Here is a 23,210-nt window from a genome sequence, read left to right as displayed (position 1 = left end):
ATTGAAACATTATTTCCTCAACTATCAAAAAATATTACTAACCAGTATCCTTCATTTTCTAACAACGGTAAGAACAATTAACTTGCTAATAATGATGATTACAACTAAGAAAATTTAAATATCCTCATGATGAAACCTAACGTGCTTTAATAAAAATAATTACACTAATCATTCAGTAAGTACTAACAATTTCTCACAATAACAATAACGTTTAACTTCATCCATAACAGTTATAGTAAAAAAATTTACACGGTTTTTTCCAATCATAATAATAATAAAATTTAATAAAAAATTACAAAAAATGTTACATTCTCTCTAAAAAATTAACTACCGTTGGGTTTTGTTCACATTTTCGTAATAATAACAAACCAGCAAGCATAATAATAATAACAAATTTCCTAATAACAACATTTATAATAAAAAATAGAAAAAAAAATTCAGACAAATTTTTAAAAATATCTAACAAATACGGAAATATCCTAATAATCATTCTATTTATATTTCTAACTTGCATTTCTAACAATAATCATAATAATTATATTTCTAACAATAATAATTATAAATATAAAAAAATTTATAAAATTTAAAAATAACACTTACATAATCAGAATGACTAAGATAATGAATAATATGAAACTCAGGTCGATCAACATCTTTAAATTATTTTTTTTTGGCATGTTCTTCTTTCTTCAAGCAAGTAGCGTTCAGAACTATGGTGAAAGGAAGAAGAAGAAGCTGGGAGTGAGGTTGAGAGTGAAATGTGAGAATGAGTTAATTCGGATGGTGAGAGTAGGTAAGTTGGTCTTGGTTTGGTTTCAGGGCACCGCTTCTCCGAGCCAACCCTGCGCGACGCGTGTCCAGGCGAGAGGAAATCGGACCGTGCGTTTGGTTAAACGCAAATCGGACGGTCCGTGTGGCAGTCGCATATCGCAGGGTCCGAGTAGCTCCTCTATCCCAACTCGCATGGTCTGATTAGTTCCTCCACTGACACCACAAAAATGTTTAGCACACACCTCTCCCATATCAGCGTCCAGCACCATTCATGCAACTATATGTAAATTAAAAAGCATTCAGATGTTTGTAGTAAAATCTGACCAAAATAATACACTTTTAGTAACACTTTATCACTCATTTCTGTGAATCACCAAAAAAAGCATAGAAATAGCTACTAGATTTTCAACTTTAAAACAGCAAAACGAGGAAGAAGAAACAGAAGAGGCAGCCGCTCAAGTTCGGGAAGAAGACGCGAACAAGTTATGAGTTCACTTCCCACTTTTATATAGACCACTTAAACGAACTCGCACCCTTCGACTAGGTTAACATGATTAAAATAATATTAAGAAAGGCAATCGGACCATGCGATTTGAGCTCGCCGATCACCAAACAATTTTCATCTGCACTCAAAACGGAGGGTCCAAGTTCTTCTCAAAATCATAGCATGGAACTCAGACCATGCGACTTGTACTACACTGAGGGTCCGATTTAGAGCACCCCAAATTTTAGTTCTCATTAGCATACAAATCGGACCGTGAGATTTCGCATGTAAAATTCATACACAAAGCTGTCCCACATATACGTTTAGTCTCCCATGCTTCCATATCCAAGAAAAGCACACATATAGGTTCCATTTCGATAAAATTGAGCCGTTTTAATACCATAATTTGTTAACGCTATGAATTGGAGAAAAATTTAAAATAGTCTTTAACAATTATTTCAAAAGACAACAGGAACAAAAAAAACTCAATTTGGTCTTTAATAATTATTTCAAAAGGACAACGAGGTCCTGTACCAAAAAAATGTCAATGTTATTTTTTTTTGTACATGAACTAATCAATTCAAAAAAAATTAAAAACCAGATTGAATATTTTTTTTTTTTTTTTGAGAATCTCATTATTCTTTCGAAGTAATTGTCAGGAATCAAGTGGGTATTCACTTTATAAATTATAGAGTTTATACTTTTTAATAATATATCCGTTAAGCCTCGTGAATTAGTAACTTAGTAAACTCGTCTAATTAGTATAATAGAACAACTATTCTTGATTTGAACAGATTTCTTATCGTTCTGTTTAATAATAATAATAATGACAATTTGCTACCCTAATTTCGTATTGGCATCTAAACAAAAATTCAAACAAATTTTAATAAAAATATTTAAAAAAAAGGCATTAATAAAATAAAAAATTCAAAAATATTTAATAACAAAAAATAATTAACCAAAATTAATTAGAATTTGTTTTATTTAATATTCATTAATTGTTGTCATGATTAATAAATACTAAATAAAATAATTTTAATTTTTTTTGTTTCTTTAATATTATCGTAATTTAATATTTTTTATTTTTTAATTTTTTAAGTATAACTCTATTATTTTAATTCAAAGTAGCCAAATTCTCACTTAGTCGTTTATTAATCTCTTCATTTTAGTGATTTAATCTATACTGACCTATTAAAATATTTCTTTAAGGGAAAAAAAAGCGAGTACATATTCATTTATGGTGCCAAGCTTAGGGAATTAAAACACTAGTAAAAAAAGGTATTAAATGAAGCATAGCACTGAAAGGCTCATATCTGATGTTTATTTATGGTAAGCAGGGATGAGAAAGAGAGGAAGAAAAAGAGAATCAGAGATACAGGGACATTGATTGTTGAAGTCAACTCCCCTACAATTTTATTACTATTTATTTATTATTTATTAATTGATAAAAAAAAAGTGAAAATGCAAATGCAAAACGCCGTTGGCGGGTCAATGTCGCTTTAAGCCTTCCCTTCCCTTTCTTCTCTCCCTTTGCTGTGAACGCTCAACAATCACAGAACAACGACCACTGCAAATTGAAAAAAATCGCTCTCTTTCTCTCACCTCTCAGCCTTCAAACCATCAACAACAACAACAACAAAGATTGTGTATCATAAAGAAGACATTTATAAGGATAATAATAAACCACCAGCTGCACGTTCTCAAACAACAAATGCAAAAATACTGTTGAATTATTTTTTCTATTCAGATATTCAAATAAATTACCAAACGTAACAGTTCGTAGCGAGAAATAAAAAGAAAAAAGGAAGCATGAAGCAGTTACACAAGCAATCAAGCATGAGTCACCACCACAGGCGCGACGAAGAGATGCAGGGTTCGCACGCGTCGCAACCGTACTCCCCGAAATCGCAGAAGCACAATAGATCCCTCCCCAGATCCATCAACTACCTTCTCCGAGAGCAGCGCCTCATCTTCATCCTTGTCGGAATCCTCATCGGCTCCACCTTCTTCATCATCCAGCCCACCCTCTCCCGTCTCGGTCCACAGGACTCCAAGCCATTCATCCCTGGATCCGGCGGCGTCGTCCACCGCAGTGACGAGCTCGTCGTTCCTCGCGCCAGGGTCGGCAGGGTCCCCGTCGGTGTCAGCTCACGCCGCTTGAGGATTGTAGTCACCGGCGGAGCCGGTTTTGTCGGTAGCCACCTCGTGGACAGGCTTATCGAGCGGGGGAATGACGTCATCGTCATCGATAATTTCTTCACCGGGAGGAAGGAGAATCTGGTGCACTTGTTCGGGGACCACAGGTTCGAGCTCATAAGGCACGATGTCGTGGAACCGATCCTTCTAGAAGTGGATCAGATCTACCACTTGGCTTGCCCTGCTTCGCCGGTGCACTATAAGTACAATCCCGTCAAGACTATCATATCCTTCTTCTAATTTTGTTGTTGATGATTTTTCATTTTTTTTTTGTTTATAGAAATTGCAGTTATATTTAGAATTAGATTGATGTTAGCTGAATGCGATTTAGTGTTTTGTTATCCTTGATTCTATGCGTTTGTGAGTTTACAAGACGAATGTGATGGGAACTCTGAACATGCTTGGCCTTGCGAAGCGTATTGGAGCGAGGTTTCTGCTTACTAGTACTAGTGAGGTGTATGGTGATCCGCTGGAGCATCCTCAGAAGGAGACTTACTGGGGAAATGTGAATCCAATTGGTGAGTTATTTGCTGACTTCTTGTGTTGTGGAGTGTTAACGAATCATTCGTGGTGGTTTGGATTGGATTCAGTATGTTTGTGTGTTTAAAGATGATAATGTGATTTGGTAATGTAGGTGAGAGGAGTTGCTATGATGAAGGGAAGCGCACTGCTGAAACCTTAGCCATGGATTATCATCGAGGTGCTGGTGTTGAGGTAACATGAATTTAATTCGATCATAGCTGCGATAGATTGTTTATCTTGTTGGTTGAGAAGTTTATGGAATGTGAAAAACTTGCAGTATACTAGTCTGATGCTCTCTTGTTTGCATCCTGCTTTGTACTTATTGTTTTCCTTGAGGCAAATTGCACACATTGCATAACGGATTACAGATATGATTTTCTCTACCTGGCTCATATTATTTAGCTTGTAATACGCATAGGTATTTGCCTACCAACTCATTAATCTTTTTTGTTTTACCTAAAATGTTCTGTTAAATCAAAGTTCCTATATTTGTGGTATCACCAATTAATGAATAATTTAACTGGGATCTTGTTTCTTTATTGAAAATTTGATTAGGAAGATCAAACAATTAGAATTGTATGCCATTCCGGAAATAGCATCAGTTATTGTGGATAAGGAACAGATATTTGTAATGTGGGACATTAATGGGTCATTAGTTCTTTCATTTTGCTCATGTTCAATACATAGGTACAATGTGACTGCAGGTTTTTAAGTCCAAAAGTAGACTTAAAAAAATCTGTTTTCTTCTTCAGCCTTATCGGTTGTTGTTATGATTACATATTGAATGCAGAGGATTTGATAAAACATAAAATCTATTTTATTAATAAACGTTTTTAAATCCTTTATGCAGAAGAAAAGTAGTAATTAATCCAAAATAATAGACTTGCTATGATAAAATCTGCAAACCACTTATTACTTTTGAGACTTGAGGCTCATCTGAGTCTTGGTGGTTTATAGGTTCGCATTGCTCGGATTTTCAACACATATGGACCCCGCATGTGTTTAGATGATGGACGTGTTGTTAGCAATTTTGTTGCGCAGGTTTGGCTCCCTTTCTGATTTATCTTTTAGAATCTTCTGCCAGAGGATTTTGTGTTCTTATACTTTGTTCTCCCCATGTTTGTTCACAGGCTATTCGCAAACAGCCGATGACTGTATATGGTGATGGGAAGCAAACAAGAAGCTTTCAATACGTCTCTGATTTGGTACTGGTGTATTTTTCTTCACTATATTATATATCGCTAGCTGAAAGATTGACAAATCTGAATGAAAAAATCAAATGGCGGATGCAAGATTTGAGTTCATGGGTGGGATTGAAATTTGAAATTGCACCTTGAAAGATATAGCTGCATATTTTCTAAATATGCTTTAACCGCTTGTGAAAATTGAATAGATTTATAGGGGGTAATTGGCGGAATATGTTTATGTAACGAAGCAGCTATGGTTTGGAAGGGTTAAATGAAACAATTGATCATTACTTGTAATTCAAGAAAGTTACTTTATGAATTAATTTTCTAAGCTACTAGAAGTGACCAGTGAGATAGTGGTAGTTGGTAGACTAGTAGGGATTTGGATAATATTCAGGGCTCAATTTTCCATCCTAGCATTGCTCCCATTTTTTATTTTTCCGGGTATAGTTTCAAATCAAATAATCATTTGCAGTCCCCCATTTTTTCAAGCATTGTATGGATGCAAATGGTGAATTTCATTTTCTTTCTCCTCAATTTCACAGGTTAATGGGTTGATGGCTTTGATGGACGGAGAACATGTCGGACCTTTCAACCTCGGTAACCCAGGGGAGTTTACTATGTTGGAGCTCGCCGAGGTATCTTGTCTTCTTTCCAAGTCTATCACTTCTATGTCATCCTTATTTTGGACTTCTGGTTTGGAGTTTGGAGTTTTGACTTCTCCTTATGAGGCTCTGGTCAGATCATGTTGTTTTGTTCTTTCCCTACACTATATCTTACAAATCAGTGACATTTTAACCGCACACTTCCATAATGGAATGTCAGATCCAGAGATTAGAGTGTGTAAGGATTACTAGTGGCATCCTTTTCATGGTTGTCATCTTTTTCATAAATGTGCAGGTTGTTAAACAAACAATTGATCCAAGTGCTACAATAGAATTCAAACCGAATACTGCTGATGATCCACATATGAGGAAGCCAGATATTAGCAAAGCAAAAGAACTGCTGAACTGGGAGCCGAAAATCTCACTGAGAGATGGGTTGCCTCGTATGGTCAGCGATTTCCGGAATCGGATTTTGAATGAAGATGAATCAAAGGGGATGTAGGTAACGAAGAGATGCAAACCCCTGTATGTAAATGGAGGTGTCTCCCCCTCATTTTCTCTTTCATACACAGTCAACATCAACAGAAAGTTTTGGTAGTAGGCCACGTTGTTCTGTAGATGTGTCTGCTGTTTAACAATTTTCTTTAATTTTGACAAAATTCTTTGCAGATGTTTTCTTCTCTATTGCATTGGTTAGAATTTCTAGTTATTTGATTTTGATATCCAGGAAATTCTCTTTAGGAAATTGTGAATTTTCGAGGCGATGAATTTGGAGTATTCATTGTATGTTATAGGTCGATGATACAGTATTTCATTTATTTCATGTGAAATTGATGTGATTAGAATGGAAGGTATTTGAGCCATTTTCTTCGCGACTATTGATTAATGAGAAAGTTTAAGGACCAACATTTTTATTAAATTTGGATCGTATTTAATCAGTATTCTATACTATTAAATATAATTTTACATCAACTAAATTACTAATAATAACTAATTGATAGTTACAAAGTCACCAAAAAATTGATGGTTACAAATTACAAAAGCTATTGATTTTTAATACTCCTCTTGATTAATTATCATCTAAAAACTTGAGTCCTTTTTTGACGGTTCATAAAGATGTTTTTCCTTGATGTTGATAGACCGGATGAGATGAGAAATGCTTAAGATTAATTGATTCCAGAAAATTCGTATCCAATTTTCTTTGTGGAAAGATGATAAGGATGGTTAGATAATTTAATATATTTGATTAAATTATTATTTAATAATTTTTAATTATCAATTTACAAAAAAAGTTACATGTAAATTTTTATTTAACTGATAGGTCTATATTGAGCAAAATTATTGGATATAAAATTTTGTAAAAAACCACATGTTCAAAAAAATTACTGAGCATAAAAATTTGTAAAGGATTATATTTTTAAAATATTGATATTTAATTAATAAAATATATATAATATATAGATTTTGATACATAATATAAAAAATTTAGTATATATTATAAAAATTTTGGTACACAATATAAAAAGTTTTAAAGGACTAAATATTGACGTTTAACCAACAAAATACGCACAACTTAAAAAATTACATGTTAAAATATTGATTCACATGACTAACAAAATATATTTATAGTAAAAAATTTTGTATTATATGCACAAATTTTTAGATTATATAGATAAATTTATGCTACTTGTAAAATTTTGTGTACTATATCAATAAGTTTTTATATTTTTTAACAAAAATATCTGTACCGTTCAAGTCTAACAAAAATCAGTTTTTTTATTAGCCCGTGTGAACACGCTACCTTTTTATATCCCACGCTTCTTCTTCTATATTTCCTTGTTATCGTCGTTCTTTTATTGCTTTGCTATTTTTGTATTTTTTTTTCTTCTTCCTCTTCTTTTTTTGCAGCATTATGTATGTTTTCTTTTTCTTTGTTTGATTTTTTCTTCTCTTTTTATTGTTTTTATTCTTGTTATGAGAGTAAAACAAAATTATAAAAAGTTGAAACAGAAAAAGAAGATGATGATGATGACAACAAAGAAGAAGAAGAAGGAAAAGAGGAGTTTTGAATTATGCATAATTTATTATAAAATAACACCAAAATTTTTTGACCGTGATACAGAAGTTTCTTAATTTTAACACTGAAATTTTTTAACTGTAATACTAAAAGTGTGAAATAAAAATTATAAAAATGTAAAAGAAGAAAATGAAAAAGAGGAGGGGAAGAAAGGGGAAGGAGACGAGGAGGAAGGAGTTCAAAATATTATTTAGTTGAATGAACATATGTTTATATTTATTGAATTAAATTCTTATCATAAACAAAAATAATACCAAAATTCTATAATTTTAACACCAAAACTTTGTTAAAGAACACAGAAATCTCTTTTTTAATATTGCATTTTTTTTGTTCTTATTCTTCTTTTTTTCTTTTTTATTTGTTGCTCTTATTTCTTTTTTTGAGAATATTACTTCTCATATTAGTTTGAATGTGCACTTATAGATTGAAATTTTACATGTGAAACAAAAAAGAAGGAAAGAGAAAAAAGAACATTGTAACGATGATGATGATGATGAAAAGGAAGGAGGAGAAGAAATTCAAATGAAAAGGAAGGAGGAGAAGGTGGCGGCAGTGGCAGTAGTGGTGGTGGTGACAACAAAGATAATGAAAGAAAGATGAAGCGGTGTATGAAAGGGGAAGAAGAAGTGTTCGTGAATATGAAACACGGTTATATAATTTGGTTGGACTTGATTGAGTAAATTACTTAGTTGTAGAGTATTTTTGTAAAATTATTACTTCTATCCTCACTTAAATTTAACAATATAAAATTTTATTTAAATTGATAGTTGTTCGGTTTTTAAAATGACTCCTAAATAATACTATACATCCAAATCTTTTTATAAACTAATTCAAAACTAAATTAAATAATAAGATTTGAAATAATACTAGTTAAATTTGATTAATAAAAAAAATTTAGATATATAGTATTATTCAATAAGATACATAGTTGATACAATAGTTAGGGGATTGAAATTCTGTTATTGGTCGTAAACAGAATTAGTGTAGTTGTTAGAATTCTTGAAGTTTTCTTGATAGTTAAGCTTCGGCTGCTACAGTGCTATGTATAATCTGGCAGCATCATTCTCTTGTGATTATGCATTCATGTCACACATTTCACATCACATTTCACATTACTATAGAAGTATACTTCACATTCTCTCTGTTCCTTTGATTCTCTGCTGCATCACTTTACTCGTCATTCACAAACTCCATTAAATTAAACCTCTAATTCAGCACTAGTGCCTTGTCGATCACTTGGATGCGTTCTTTATTGATATTCATATAGCATATAGAGTACCAGTACAAAAATTGTTATGAGCTGAGAATTAAAGGAGAAAACTCTTGATTGGAATGTCTGGCATGCTGATTTTAAAGAACGTAAGAAGAGTATTTGAGGTAGGGTGTTAGGTTTGTAAAAGTGTTTGGGTTGGAATGTATGGCGATTGGTGAATAATACTCATTAGAGTATTGTTAAGTCGTCCAGAATAAATTTATTCCAAGATTTGATAATAAAAAAAAATGTTTGGAAAAAAACACACAAAACCTAAACTCTAAACAAAAAGTGATGAAAGTGTAACTTAAAAATAAAATACAAAAAGGACAACGCTATAAGGTCAGTACAATTTTTGTTTTCAATTAATATTTAAAAATATAAACTAAAAGCAGAGTTAAACGGTTGGATTAAAAGAATTGGATTACTAACTAAAAATGTTAATCAATATAAATTAAAATTGTTAATCTTTAAACTTTTTTTTTGTAAAACAATACTATTTAGCCAATATTCACTCAACCAACACCTTAGCTAATACGATCAACAATTTAAGTGTTAGTTACTTGTTTAATTAAAATATAAAGGAGAGACATTTTTTTTACAAAAAGGGGTTGTTCATCAAATGAATGAAGACGGAAGAGAGTAGGGGAAGGGAAGAAAACATGAAAAGACTGTGTCTATTGATTTACTTTTTTATTTATTAAATATGTATAAAAATAATAAAAAATAAATTAATTGATATGACAAGTGGTCTATAATTTAATTAAAAGGTCTTGAGTTTAAATTGTAAAAATAATAATCTTTTATGAATTATATTTTATGTATAATGAAGGATGTTAACAAAAAAAATTGGATACGACTAACCCTCCAATATTCCTAATATAGAAGTATAGATAAAAGGAAAAATAGCAACAGTGATAAATTGACATTTTTAGTCTTCAATGTTGAAGTTTTATGGAAAAATATAAAAATAAAATTGAGAAGATCGAGAAAATATAAGAATTAATTTTTTATTAGTTAACATTAGTTAATTTTAGAGTTTAGATTTATAATTTTATAATAAAAAATATTTTAGAAAAGCAAAAGTTAGACATCAACCCTCTAATATTCTTAATATAGAAGCATCGATGAAAGGAAAAATAACAACAACGATAAATTAATAGTTGAGTTAACTATTAATTCAGTACCTACAAATTTTAGATAGGGGTAAGTACGGGTCGGATTAGTTCGGATTTAAGGTGAAATTAGAATCGAATCAATTAAATTATAATTGGTTTGATTTAGTTCGGATTTGTATTTTTTTATGTGTGTATCTGAACTAAATCAAGCCGATTAAAAATAGATTGGTTCGGTTCGGGTAATTGGATACCCGATGAAACAGAAATTCATAAAAAAAATAAAAAAAAATTTATCTTAAAAATTAATGAATAAACATGTAACATTAATAGAAATAATCTAAATATGTTAAACACCAAATACATTAAAAATAAAACACATTAAAATCTAAACATATTAAACACTAAAGACATTAAAATCCAAACATATTAAAAGACATAAATATATTTTAAATTTTTATTTTTTTTATTTAATTAATATATGGTCGGATCTACGAGTTGGTTTGGATTCTGCACCCCCAAAACTGTTACCCAAACCAATTATTACAGAGAATCATTGGTTTGGTTCGAGTTAGACCCGATTACCCATTAATTCTAGAACTAATTTAATTAGTTCGATTCGGGTTCGGATAGGTAATCGTGTATCCATGACCCGTATTCACCCCTAGATTTAGGTGCTGACAAAAAGATTCTTAAAAGATATTATCAACAAAACTATTCTTGAATGATTTAAAAATGTGACAAAAATAATTAATCAATATATAATATATTTGTTATAAATGACAAAAAAAACTTTCGTACTTTGCAAATGATTTATCCATTTCATCCGAAATTTTGTGTAACACTTGAATAAATATTTAAAACTATTTAAAAAAATTTGAAACAAAATTTGATATCTAGATTTTTCATTTTATTTTTCAAAACAAAATTGGTCATTCACAATATTTTTTTTAAATAATTCACTTGACATATAATTATCAATTTTTAAAGATAAAAAAAATATTTTTTAATAATACTTGTAAAAAATTACATCAAAATTTTATTTCTAAATTTTTTAATATATATATATATATATATATATATATATAATATCTAATTTTTTTTTTGTCAAGTTTTTAAATCTTTGAGATGCTTATTTGCTATTAGCATCTTTTGAAGTTATTTTTATTAGCAATGTTAACTTTCGAATACCACTATAATTTATTTTTAATATTTTTATTTTTCATTGTTGAATTTTTAGGGGAAAAAATTAAATTAAGAAGAGAAAATATAAAGAACTAATTTTTAATTTGTCAGCATTAGTTAATTTTAGGGTTTATGTTTGTGATTTAGAATTTATCATTAAGAATTTTTCATTTAGAATATATAATTTTAAATAAATAAAATAATTTTAAAAATTAACTGATATTAATTAAAAAAATAATTTACTCATAATGATGGTTTATAACATAAAATTGCTGCAAAACTTACTCAAATAGGATAAGTTAGTTAATTGCAATTTTTCGCTTAGTCAAAGAACAATATACTAGCATATCACATGTTTGCTTAACCTAATAATAATAATAATAATAATAATAATAATAATAATAATAATAATAATAATAATAATAATAATAATAATAATAATAATAATAATAATAATAATAATAATAATAATAATAATAATAATAATAATAATAATAATAATAATAATAATAATAATAATAATAATAATAATAATAATAATAATAATAATAATAATAATAATAATAATAATAATAATAATAATAATAATAATAATAATAATAATAATAATAATAATAATAATAATAATAATAATAATAATAATAATAATAATAATAATAATAATAATAATAATAATAATAATAATAATAATAATAACAATAATAATAATAATAATAATAATAATAATAATATTTAAATTGATATTTATCAACATGTTATGCAATTTAAATAGTTGAACAAGTTGAGTTTTTTTTTTAAAGTTTTTTATCACTACCGTTAACATACTTTATATAGGTGATCTGAGTTATAATTAGAGAATAAATTGGTAAAATTTTTTGTATGTGTGTATTCTTTGTATGAATAATATATATACATATATATATATATATATATATATATATATATATATATATATATGATTTTTATTATTATCTAAATTATTTGGTTCAATTTTTTTTATTTCTCACCTACAAATTTTAATGTATTATTCTATCCTATTAATTAAGTCAATTACCCAACAAAAAAGTCTCGGCAATAAATTTGAAGACGATTTTGTATAAAAAGGATAAAAGAAAAATCGTTCATCATGCAAAAATGGGAAAAGGAAGCATCTGATACCATGATTTGTGAAGGAAACTTCATATTTTATTTTATTGAGAAGAGTAAAGGGATGAGAGAAACAAAGTGGCTTTGCGTCTCATCCACCTTTGCGTCTCATCCATCCACGGGAAAGCAAAATTCCAAAGGGTTCATTGAGTGCCAGAATTTGTTCCATTCGAATATAATGCAGTCTTCAACTTGCCCCAATTCATATGTCACCGGGTTTTTCTAATTTCATTTTGATGCTTTCCTATCTCCTCTCTGCTTTCTCAAGATTCCAATTTATCAACCCAAAAAAATAAATAAATAAATAAATAATAAGAAGAAAGAAATTGTAGATATACAGAGGTAAAAGAATTATTCTTTTTACCATTATGTTAAAATTAATCATCAAAGTCAGCCACCAATATAAAATATACATTGAAAATAAATTAAACCATATATATATTTATATATAAATACATTAGTAGTTGATTTTAGTATACTAATAGTATTTTTGTTCTTTTTAACATTATCTTTTAGGTGAACACTTACATGCAGTGTTTTTTCATTTGAAGTTAATAATTGAGAATAATAAAATAATAATTTAATTAAATTTATCAAATAATTTAACGATCAAATATTAATTTCACATTGTGAGTTTTTATTTAAATTTTAACAACTTTAATTTTTTGGACATACATTAAACTCTGATGAAATTGAAAGGTAAAAAAATTGCACTGACTTTTTTTGTGACTTGTATGGAACTTGGAATTGTATTAAAAATGTTTGATTTGGTATCCAACACTATAGATTATTCTAATACTTTGATTCATAGCAATACTATCTATATAATTTGTTGAGGTTTGAACAGCACTTGAAATTGCTGCAATGTCAAGTGCATGGATGAGCACTGAAGAGTACTGAACCTGTAGGCCATGCCCAACAAACCCAGCAGAGTAACAGAGCATAACCAAATTTCATGGTGCTTTTGTAATTTGTGCCACAAATTCTTTTATCCTTTCACCTTCATGCCATGGAATTTCTGAATTTCATGCCTCTGAAACTTCACGTCAATCCAAAGCATGTCTGCACCCAATATTTTATGCATGTATGTTAGTAATGTTACATACACCACTTATATCCGGTTTGTTAAAATTTCAACTTTTCAAAGTTTTTATTTTTTTCTAATCTAAGTTAGTGTTTCAAAGATAGTTTTACAAAGTTGTAACAATTATATCTAGTAAATAAAGAAAAAAGATTTTTTATAACAAAAAATATATTTACTAAAATTGTTTTTAATATTTAGAATGGCTTTAATAAACAAAGAGTAAGAATATATATATTTATATTTTTATTTATTTAAATATTAGAAAAATAGAAAAATTGAAACTTTCAATAATATATATTCACTGTATTTTTGCATCATATTTACATTTATCGTCACATAATTGCTAATCATTATATAATACATAATGATCAAAATTTTTTATAAGTTAATCACCCATGCTTAAATAAAATTCCAACGCATGGGAATCTTATCCTATTTCAATCTCAAAAGGTGACACATCAGGCATCCTTACAAAGTAAGGAGGAAAATGGGATCCAAAACTATATACTATACAGCAGAAATTTGCATTTATCCCAATATTACATTAGATAAAAACGTTATAGAACAAAAAGGAAAAAAAAATATAGACAAAAAGTTTTAAATATTTAGTGTTCTTAGAAATTGAGGAGGAAGGAACAATCAATAAAAGAACTACCTAACCCTATTAACCCAAAGTAAAATAGATAGGTAGATACTTTAACAAAGATTTTATAATTATTTTTTATGTAAAATATTTTATTTTAATTATTGGATAATAAATTATAGAGTTTAATTTTTATATATTATAAAAGTATTATTTTTATTTAAAATATAATTAAATAAATAAATCACACTTTTTAAATAAAGATTATCATAAAAACTTTTATGATATTTTTATTAGAGTTGTTGCTAGATAGATATACTTGCCTTGAGGTAATTTTTTTAGCTAGTGTGATAGTTGAATTTACTTACTTTACATATAGATAATGGAAAGAATGAGAAGTTAAGACACAAATCCATTGTTGTACTTACTTAATTGCATCTTTATGAAGTCCACCCTTGACTTTTTAATAGATGGCAACATCATCATAAATAAGGACATAACCATTGAAGACACTCTTTCTTTCCTTAACATTCATGTCAAGTTTTGTATGAGTTATTATTACTATTGTTTAATAATGTTTAATTCTTATGCACGTGCAATGAACAACCTTGGCATGTACATCATTTTTCAGCAATATTATTATGTATGTTTTAGGTCCCACAGCAAACGAGTGTGCTAGAAAGTGGCATAGTTGGTAATATGCCACTAGAAACATAAAGAACCAAACTTATTCTATACTCACAAAAGTTTTTACCTTTCTCTCCACTTTATTCACTTATCTTAAAACAATGTAATTTCTTGAATTCTGGAACTTCCATTTCATTTCGATGGCTTTTATCTATCTCAACTCTAGTCTTCATACTTATTTGTTAATTTTAAATTTAACATTTCAGCTCATAATACACTGTAATAGATCTAACTCTTTATATTATATAAAATTTATAATCATACTACCTATATACAAAAAATCAACTATCAAATTAATCATTAAAATAAAATGTATCTTCAAATACAAGATACAATTGAAAATAAAATAAACATTTATAAATAAACACATGATAGTATTTTTGTGAAATATAAACCTTAAAAAAAAGTTTACAAATTTGTTAACAGTTGTATTTTAGCTGAGAAATAAGATATATTGATCTAACACCTTCCATTCAAAAGGCATTGAAGCTTTAAAGTAGTTAGTACCAACCTTCCTTCTAGTTGAAGTTCCCGTTTTATTTTCCACATCTTTAATTTGTTCATTTCAGAATTCAGATTCTCTTAAAACCACTTAGTACTTCTCTGCCACTATCATCATCATCATCCAAAGATGAAAGGCATTGATATCTTCTGCGCTTCACAATCCTCAACAGCCATATCTCATGCCATGGAACAAGCCTCCTCTTCTTCTTCTTCTTCCAACACCTTCCATCTCGGTGGCAGGGCCCTCGACCGCCACAACCCCATCATCATGGATTCTAGAAGAACACCTTCTAGAGACTTCACTCTCCCACCGACTCCCTCTTCCGTTGACCCCAAACCTGGCCACCATGATCTCCAAAAGGGTAAGAAAAAATCATCATCATCGTCTTCTTCTCCTTCTTCTTCTTCTTCTTCTTCTTCTAAGAGAAGTTCAAGAAAGGGTCATGATAAGAAAAAGAGTGTGACAGAGAATAAGGTGACTGAACATTTTACCAACAATCACTCTTCAAAGGCCATTGATAGTGTTGTGAGAAGGAGTTGGGTCACTCCTGCTGGTTCATCAAGGTATCTGCTAAGTGACATATCAGATTATGATCCTGTTTTGGCTCTAAATACTTCTAATATTAATGTTGATGATGATAAAAAGAAGGGTCATCAAGTTGTTCATAATCAAGATGAAACAATAAAACATCATCATGCATCTAATTCTAAACCCTCCAGCTCCTCCTCTGCTCCAAAATCTGCTTCGTCAAACCAGGTAATTAAGTTTTACCTTTTTAAACATGTCTTTTTGCTTCAATTTATTAGACGATGATGATTTGATATGTTGCTCATGAACAAGAACAGAACAATGTTACTATTACTGTCAACAAAAGTTCCAGTTTTCTAATAAGATTTTTTACAGGGTTTAGCTAAAGATCATCATAGTTATTGAAATATTTACTTTAGGTAAACAAAACACCTATTAAAAATTTGAATTTTGTATATTTTTTATAAAAAAATTTCATCGGTAATCTTAACATGTTGCTAAAGCTTTTTCACATAGGAGTAGACACGTGTGAGTTGTATTACATCTAACATGTGTTTTTATGCAATACTTTTGTTTTTGGACTTAAAAACATAAATTAGTATATTTATTTTTTTGTCTTGTATTAAAACTATATATTTTGAATAAGTAAACATTCAAATTGGTTTCTAAAGATTTTACACTATAGTCTCCAACAAATTTTTATTTTTTAGAAATTTTAAAAAATTATCCTCGTCATGTATGTCTACCATCATTTTCAGTTAAACTTTTAATATGTATATTGAACAAATAAATTCTTAATAAATTTTATTATTAGACAATTAAATCTATAAAAAATACATTCTAAGATAAATTAGTTTTTATATAAAATAATAGAAGGATCAATTTATCCAATAAAAATAATTTTCAAAGATTTTTAGAAATAAAATTTTTTGAAAACTAATCCATCTAAAATTCTTTGAGAATAAATTTAAATATTTATTTTTTTGAATAATAAAAAGTAAATTATATATATATATATATATATATATATATATTTTATCAAAAACTGATATTATATTACAGGATCATTTTTAAATTATTAAACAGAAATACACAAATCAGTGCATTTAACCATACGAATAAATCTCTTCACAGGTTGTGGTATTAAGGGTTTCTCTACATTGCAAAGGTTGTGAAGGCAAAGTGAGGAAGCATCTCTCTAGAATGCAAGGTAAAATAATAAATTTTTGTGACACCAGCTTTTTATTATGGAAAAGTATAAGGGTCAGTAACTTTTTCAAATTTTGGACAGCATGTAACTAGTAAAAAAAAGTGAGTCATTGGATGAAATCTCATACCATTAAAATCATCATTGATGGCTATTTAATAGCTACAAATCACAAAAGTTGCTGACTCCTAACAATCCTCTTTTATTATTTGTAATTTACTATTATATTAATCATTAATATATGGCAGGAGTTACATCCTTCAACATAGATTTTGCGGCAAAGAAGGTGACAGTAGTTGGGGATGTGACTCCATTGAGTGTATTGGCAAGCATATCAAAGGTTAAGAATGCACAATTTTGGCCACCACCACCTTCTGGATCCGCTAGTAATCTAGAATCAAGAAAAAGAAACTTGGCCTAACGAATATGAAATTAAAGAAGTTAGACTATTGTTACTATTATTATTGGTATTATTGTTGTATGTTATGAAGAGTTTAGTTTAATTTGAAGAGCAATCTAGTTGGTTTAAATGCAAATGGAAAACTTAGCAGTGTATGTAGAATTGACTTTGAATTTAATTTTGAATGAAACAAGAAACCGATCTAAGAACTAGTAGAAAGGAATGCAATTTTGTGTCATGATTAGTCTAATTTGATTGTATGTATGTATATTGCTATGCAGAATTTTTAGTAAATTTGGGTTGGTTCGATAGGTAACACCATAATACTCAAATTCTTATACTCGAGCCATAAGTCAATGATAATAAGGTGGTACGATTTTTAAGGGGGATTTTTTTTTATTACATAAATATAAGTATTAATTGAAAGGAGTATTAATCGAGGAGCCTGAAAAGAGTAAAAATAAAATTGTGAAGACATATCACTCACGCATCAGCAACTAATAGATAAAGCGTGAAGTCGAAAGCGTTATAAGGATAAAGTCATAAAGGAGAATAAGAGAATGACAGTATATAGATATATAACATAAGTAAATAGCCACTAGTCGCGACTCGCGAAGTTTAAGCCGGCTAGGGTACAGTATGAAAGTAGTTGACAACAGAAACTCCTAATCTCTCCCAAAAGAAACATAAAAGCCTCTATAGGCAAATTCAAAAGAGTTCAATACATAAAGCTTTTTAAATAAAGGTGGAGAGACTCTAAGCAAATATAAAGTAGAGAATATAAAGATCTTCGCCATCTCTCAGATGAACCGCAACTCACTGAGCACCTGGACCTGTATCTGAAAAACAAGAGATATATACGGAATGAGAACCCCCGACCCATGGATTTTCAGTACGGTAAAAGTGCCAAATAAATACAATGCATTGTAATAAAAACTCACTAAGCATCCTAAACTTCATTTCACCAAATATTCACCCTATGTTCTCACTAGTCCATAAACAGGAAACTGTCATAAGGGAATGCTAACTCTAATTCATATCTTTCATACTTCCCAACTTTCTAACTCTCCAACAAAATAGAATCAGAATCATAAGCCAAACCATCACCAGTTATTTTATCTCAACAATTCTATAGCGTTACCTCTTATCCTCACATGGAGCAAGTGAAATCACATCACTGCGTCTACCCAGGGAGCTCAAATTATCTCATTCAATATTCATCATCATTATTCAATATAACATCAATTCATCTCGTCAAGAATAGCCCTCAGCGTCCACCGACACTAGCATGAGGGACCTCTCAGTTGTACAAACACAATCAATACAGACAAGTAATACACAAATAAGGTACAAGTAGAACAGATAGCATATAGTCAAGTAATATAGCATATATGATATAGCAATACAAACAAATAGGCAAACCCAAATAATTCAAACATATAAAAATGATGTATGCCTACCCTATGGCTGATGAGTCTCATCGGTCGGCTATAAAGCCAACCCGACAAGTCCTGGTAGCTAACCATTGGACTGTTCCTCTGTCGTGCATTCCCAACTCGAGTCATTCTCAATCATAAACATGATCACACAACACCCACACTGGTGTTTATTCACGGGGGCGAGCTCATCTGGAACTTTCACAGTGTTCGGCCACACTTACGACATAGGGTCAACAGAATCTCAGATCTCAACCTGGAGCAAGTGGAGCCGACCCACTGCATCTACCCAAGAAAATCTGAAACTCAGATAATTCCACAAATCTCAAATCATACTCTACTGGGAGCAAGTGGTGGCTAACCACTGCATCTACTCCAGGAGTCTCAAAACCAAATTCGGAGCAAGTGGAATCACTCCACTGCATCTACCCAGGCAGGTATGTCTCACTACATCCCGGAGCAAGTGGATCAATGCCACTGCATCTACCCAGGCAGGTGTTTAAAAGATCAAACTGGAGCGGGTGGAATCACCACTACTGCTGCTACTATCCAGGCGTCACAATCTCTTACCCGGAGCAAGTGGGATGAACCACAACCCTTGCGTCTACCCGAAGAGCCTCTATACTAACCAACCTGGAACAAGTGGGGCGCAACCACAACCCTTGCATCTACCCAGGAGGTACATTCTCATATGCCCAAGAGGAACCAAGGAGGGGATCCTAACCTACCACCATCTCGTTGGGGGCGATTTTACAATATCAGGAGGAACAAGGAAGGGGATCTTCACCTTTCTTCAATTCTCTGGGGTCGCACTTTCGAGAAAGAGAGTTCAAGATAAAACAATCATTCAAAGCCATATTTTCATTTTCATCCATAATCAATATTTATCATAGCTATCCGGCTCATAACTAACCCATAACCAGCCAATAATCATTATTAAATACAGTCCTTTGGCTCACGGCATACACCGCACTTCCATCATCATCCTCAGCAACTCATACAGTCATCATTAATCATAATTCATCATTAATTCTTCCCTTACTTCATCCACAAGTTACCACATCTCCTAGCTCCTTCCCATCGCTAGGCATACTATAAGTATTTGGGACATAAAGTGTGAGAATGGGGACTTAGAAGTCTGAAATTTGGCTTTAAAAACTCAAAATCAGCTTTGGGGTGAAAACGGGGTCACGCGTGCGCGTCGTCCATGCGCACGCATAGAAGGCAGCAAGATACAGTGACGCATACGCGTTTCCCTCACGCACGCGTGGATGGGAGAAAAGCCAAATGACGCCTGCGCGTCAGCCACGCGTACGCGTGGGTGTGTTTTGTGCCCCAGGCACAAAACCAACACAACTCCAGCACAACTCTCGGAAATTTTGGCTGGACAACTGATTTAGCCCATCGACGTGTACACGTCGGCCAGGAGCACGTGTGGATGGCAAATATTTGAAAATGATGCGTGCGCGTCAGCCACGCATACGCGTGGGTGTGCGTTCTGCCAAAAAATTTTACTAAGTTAAAAAGTTGCAGAATTTCATTTTTAAACCTCAAACTCCCACCATACATAACTTCTTCTACAAAATTCATTTTTCAACCATTTCTGAACCGTTGGAAAGATCTTTGAATAACATTTCATAAAAATCTATTTTTGAAGAATTCTGAACTCCGTGGACCGAGTTACGAACCGCCAAAGTTGGTCAAAAATAAGTTTTTACCCCAAAACTAGAAATCACTAATTTTTCTAATGTTCACAAGCCAAATTCATTTCCACTCATCCAAATGACCACAACCCAACCACATACACATAATTACACTCAACTAAAACCAAACCTACCTCATCTACACAATTTCACCTAAAACTATCAAATTCCACACTCCAATTTCTCAAACCTTAGTATTCTTTAATCAAACCAATTATTCACACATTCAATATAAAAAATCCATCCAATATCTTATATCATCATACAATTCACACAATTCTCAATCCATTCATTAATTCACATGACATATCAACTATGCATATTAGTACCAACTATTTATACTATCCAAACTTAATCCTAGGAGCATCTAGCCTAGGAATTTTAATCACACCACACGGTACTTAAATGAAACTTAAACCATACCTCTTGTAGCCAAATTAATTGAGCTTCTTCTCGAAAGTCTCTACCAACTCTTAACTCCAAGTCTCACTAAAGCTCCTCAAGCAACACCAACCTCCCAATTGTGCACCAAAATCACCAAATACACTAACATAACCAATTTCACATATATACATTAACCTAGGATTCATAAAAATGATAAATCACAAGGGTTGGAGGGTTCTTTACCTTAACCCACGAAATGTTGTGATGAATATCACCAATGGCTCATACTAGAGCACCTCTAAACAACCAAAATCACAAGATTTTCTCAAAACCCAAACCAAATTCAAAATACAAGAGGAAAAATAAAACTGGGTAGGGGATAATGGATTACTCACCAAAAAACTTAGATAAAATTGTAGAGGATGAGAAGAGCGATACGTGACCACAAACAGCTCGTCAATCGGAGTTCCAGAGAGAAAGTTATGATGATTTGAAGTTTGATGAAGTTAGGATTTTCTCTCTTCTTTCTCTCTTCTCTATTTCAGCGCCCCTACCCTCTTCTTTTAGGGTAAATGAGCTGAAATACTCATAACTAGTAGTGTCAATATGTTTGGCCCTACTTTATAGGGCCAGAAGAATAAAAAGCCCTTTAACTAATAGGGTCAAATTTTTTAAAAGCCCTCATGGGCCAAAAGCCCTAGGGCCAACCCATGGGTTACCTAATTCTCTCTCTCTTTTTTTTTTTTACATTCTCTATTTCAACAACACACATAAAACTTATTAAAAGTCATTAGTTTGTTTTATCCCTTTATCATTTTTATGCGTAAAAAATAAAAAAATAAAAAAATAAATGTTAATATTGTTCATTGATCATATTAAATCCAACTTTTAACTATATATATATATATATATATATATATATATATATATATATATATATCAAGAAATCAAACATGGCATTCACTATCTCATCACCCTTTTTCTTACTCTCTAGAATTACCATCAATAATGTCTCTAGAAAATTAAAATAAAGTTGACACAAAAATTCATCATCTAAAATCATGAATGTTGAGGGGGATGCATCGTTGCTGTTGACACTTCTTCTTCATGAATTTCACCAATTTCATCATCTAAAATCAACCAATTAAAAAACAGTTAGAAATTCAATTTAAAATATTATTTGAAAAAAATAGCATAAATATTTACCATCATGATTTGGAACAAATCCACGTAACCAACTCCTTGTGCAAATAAGCATTTGGACATGCTCATGAAGAGTGGAACTTCTATATTTTGTTAAAATACGTCCACCAATACTGAATGCAGACTCAGATGCTACAATAGTGATGGGAATACTTAAAACATCTCTGGCCATAACTGACAGAATGGGAAACCTATCCTCATTAATCTTCCAAAAATTTAGCACATCATACTTCAAATCATCTTCATTGGTGTGAATCAAACCTTCTTTTAGATAAATCTCTAATTCATCTTTATCCTTGGAAATTTGGGTTTCACAGTCAAATTCTCTGAACTCCTAAAAGATATAGTATAAAGATTATTTAAGTAACGAATAAACATAATAGGAGAAAAATAATACTATATTAAAATTAAATACCTTCATCACCATTTTGCTCTTCTTTGTAAGCCTTCCTTCTTCAGGTGACATAGGAGATTGATTACTACTTTGAGAAATTGTTGAACCACCAAAAGTATTTATGTACTCTCCATACAACCTTTTAAATTTCTCCAATACTTCATTTGCCTTCAATTCAAAGGTTGAAGGAGCTAGTTTTTTGTAACAAAACCTCAAGAACTTTAACTTTAATCGAGGATCAAGAATTGCCCCAAAAGCCAAGACAGTGCTATAATCCTTCCAATATTTATCAAACTTCATCTTCATTCTGAAAGCCATGTTCATAATAACAACATCATCACAAGTTTGATTGTCTTCCAAAAGACATTCAATTTTCTAAACTTGCATAAAATACAAATTTGATGTTGGATATGATGAACCTGAAATGAGGTTTGTAGTTTCATAAAATGGCTCTAAAAATTCACACATTTTTTTTCCCTAAGCTCCATTCTTCATTTGTCGGACAATCTTTATAAGCTCCATCTACAACACTAAGGATGTCAAACGTTTTTTCAAA

The 23,210-nt window shown here is 30.7% G+C and overlaps 2 protein-coding genes across 2 annotated transcripts; both read left to right on the top strand.

Moving 5' to 3' along the window:
• The first annotated feature begins 2,793 nt into the window (after positions 1 to 2,793).
• LOC112758957 (UDP-glucuronic acid decarboxylase 1) lies at positions 2,794 to 6,684 on the top strand. Its single transcript, XM_072220196.1, has 7 exons — positions 2,794 to 3,677; positions 3,823 to 3,969; positions 4,086 to 4,165; positions 4,931 to 5,014; positions 5,104 to 5,178; positions 5,706 to 5,798; positions 6,061 to 6,684. Exons 1-7 carry the CDS (start codon positions 3,065 to 3,067, stop codon positions 6,265 to 6,267), a joined length of 1,299 nt encoding a protein of 432 aa, XP_072076297.1. The 5' UTR covers positions 2,794 to 3,064; the 3' UTR covers positions 6,268 to 6,684.
• A 6,714-nt stretch (positions 6,685 to 13,398) lies between these two features.
• On the top strand, positions 13,399 to 17,772 carry LOC112758958 (protein SODIUM POTASSIUM ROOT DEFECTIVE 2). The gene is made up of 3 exons (XM_025807757.3): positions 13,399 to 16,155; positions 17,062 to 17,137; positions 17,383 to 17,772. Exons 1-3 carry the CDS (start codon positions 15,526 to 15,528, stop codon positions 17,553 to 17,555), a joined length of 879 nt encoding a protein of 292 aa, XP_025663542.1. The 5' UTR covers positions 13,399 to 15,525; the 3' UTR covers positions 17,556 to 17,772.
• Positions 17,773 to 23,210: the final 5,438 nt, after the last annotated feature.

The sequence above is a fragment of the Arachis hypogaea genome, chromosome 16, assembly GCF_003086295.3.
Source record: "Arachis hypogaea cultivar Tifrunner chromosome 16, arahy.Tifrunner.gnm2.J5K5, whole genome shotgun sequence".
Lineage (NCBI taxonomy): Eukaryota > Viridiplantae > Streptophyta > Magnoliopsida > Fabales > Fabaceae > Arachis > Arachis hypogaea.
The sequence above is the reverse complement of the archived record's forward strand: the minus strand, read 5'-3'. Positions and strand labels throughout refer to the sequence as shown.

Excerpts from the sequence above, each read along its gene's own strand:
- LOC112758957 (XM_072220196.1), top strand. The coding sequence starts at position 3,065 with ATGAAGCAGTTACACAAGCAATCAAGCATGAGTCACCACCACAGGCGC. Across the intron at positions 5,015-5,103 it reads TTAGCAATTTTGTTGCGCAG|GCTATTCGCAAACAGCCGAT; the intron begins GTTTGGCTCCCT and ends GTTTGTTCACAG. Across the intron at positions 5,179-5,705 it reads TTCAATACGTCTCTGATTTG|GTTAATGGGTTGATGGCTTT; the intron begins GTACTGGTGTAT and ends TCAATTTCACAG.
- LOC112758958 (XM_025807757.3), top strand. The coding sequence starts at position 15,526 with ATGAAAGGCATTGATATCTTCTGCGCTTCACAATCCTCAACAGCCATA. Across the intron at positions 16,156-17,061 it reads AATCTGCTTCGTCAAACCAG|GTTGTGGTATTAAGGGTTTC; the intron begins GTAATTAAGTTT and ends ATCTCTTCACAG. Across the intron at positions 17,138-17,382 it reads GCATCTCTCTAGAATGCAAG|GAGTTACATCCTTCAACATA; the intron begins GTAAAATAATAA and ends AATATATGGCAG.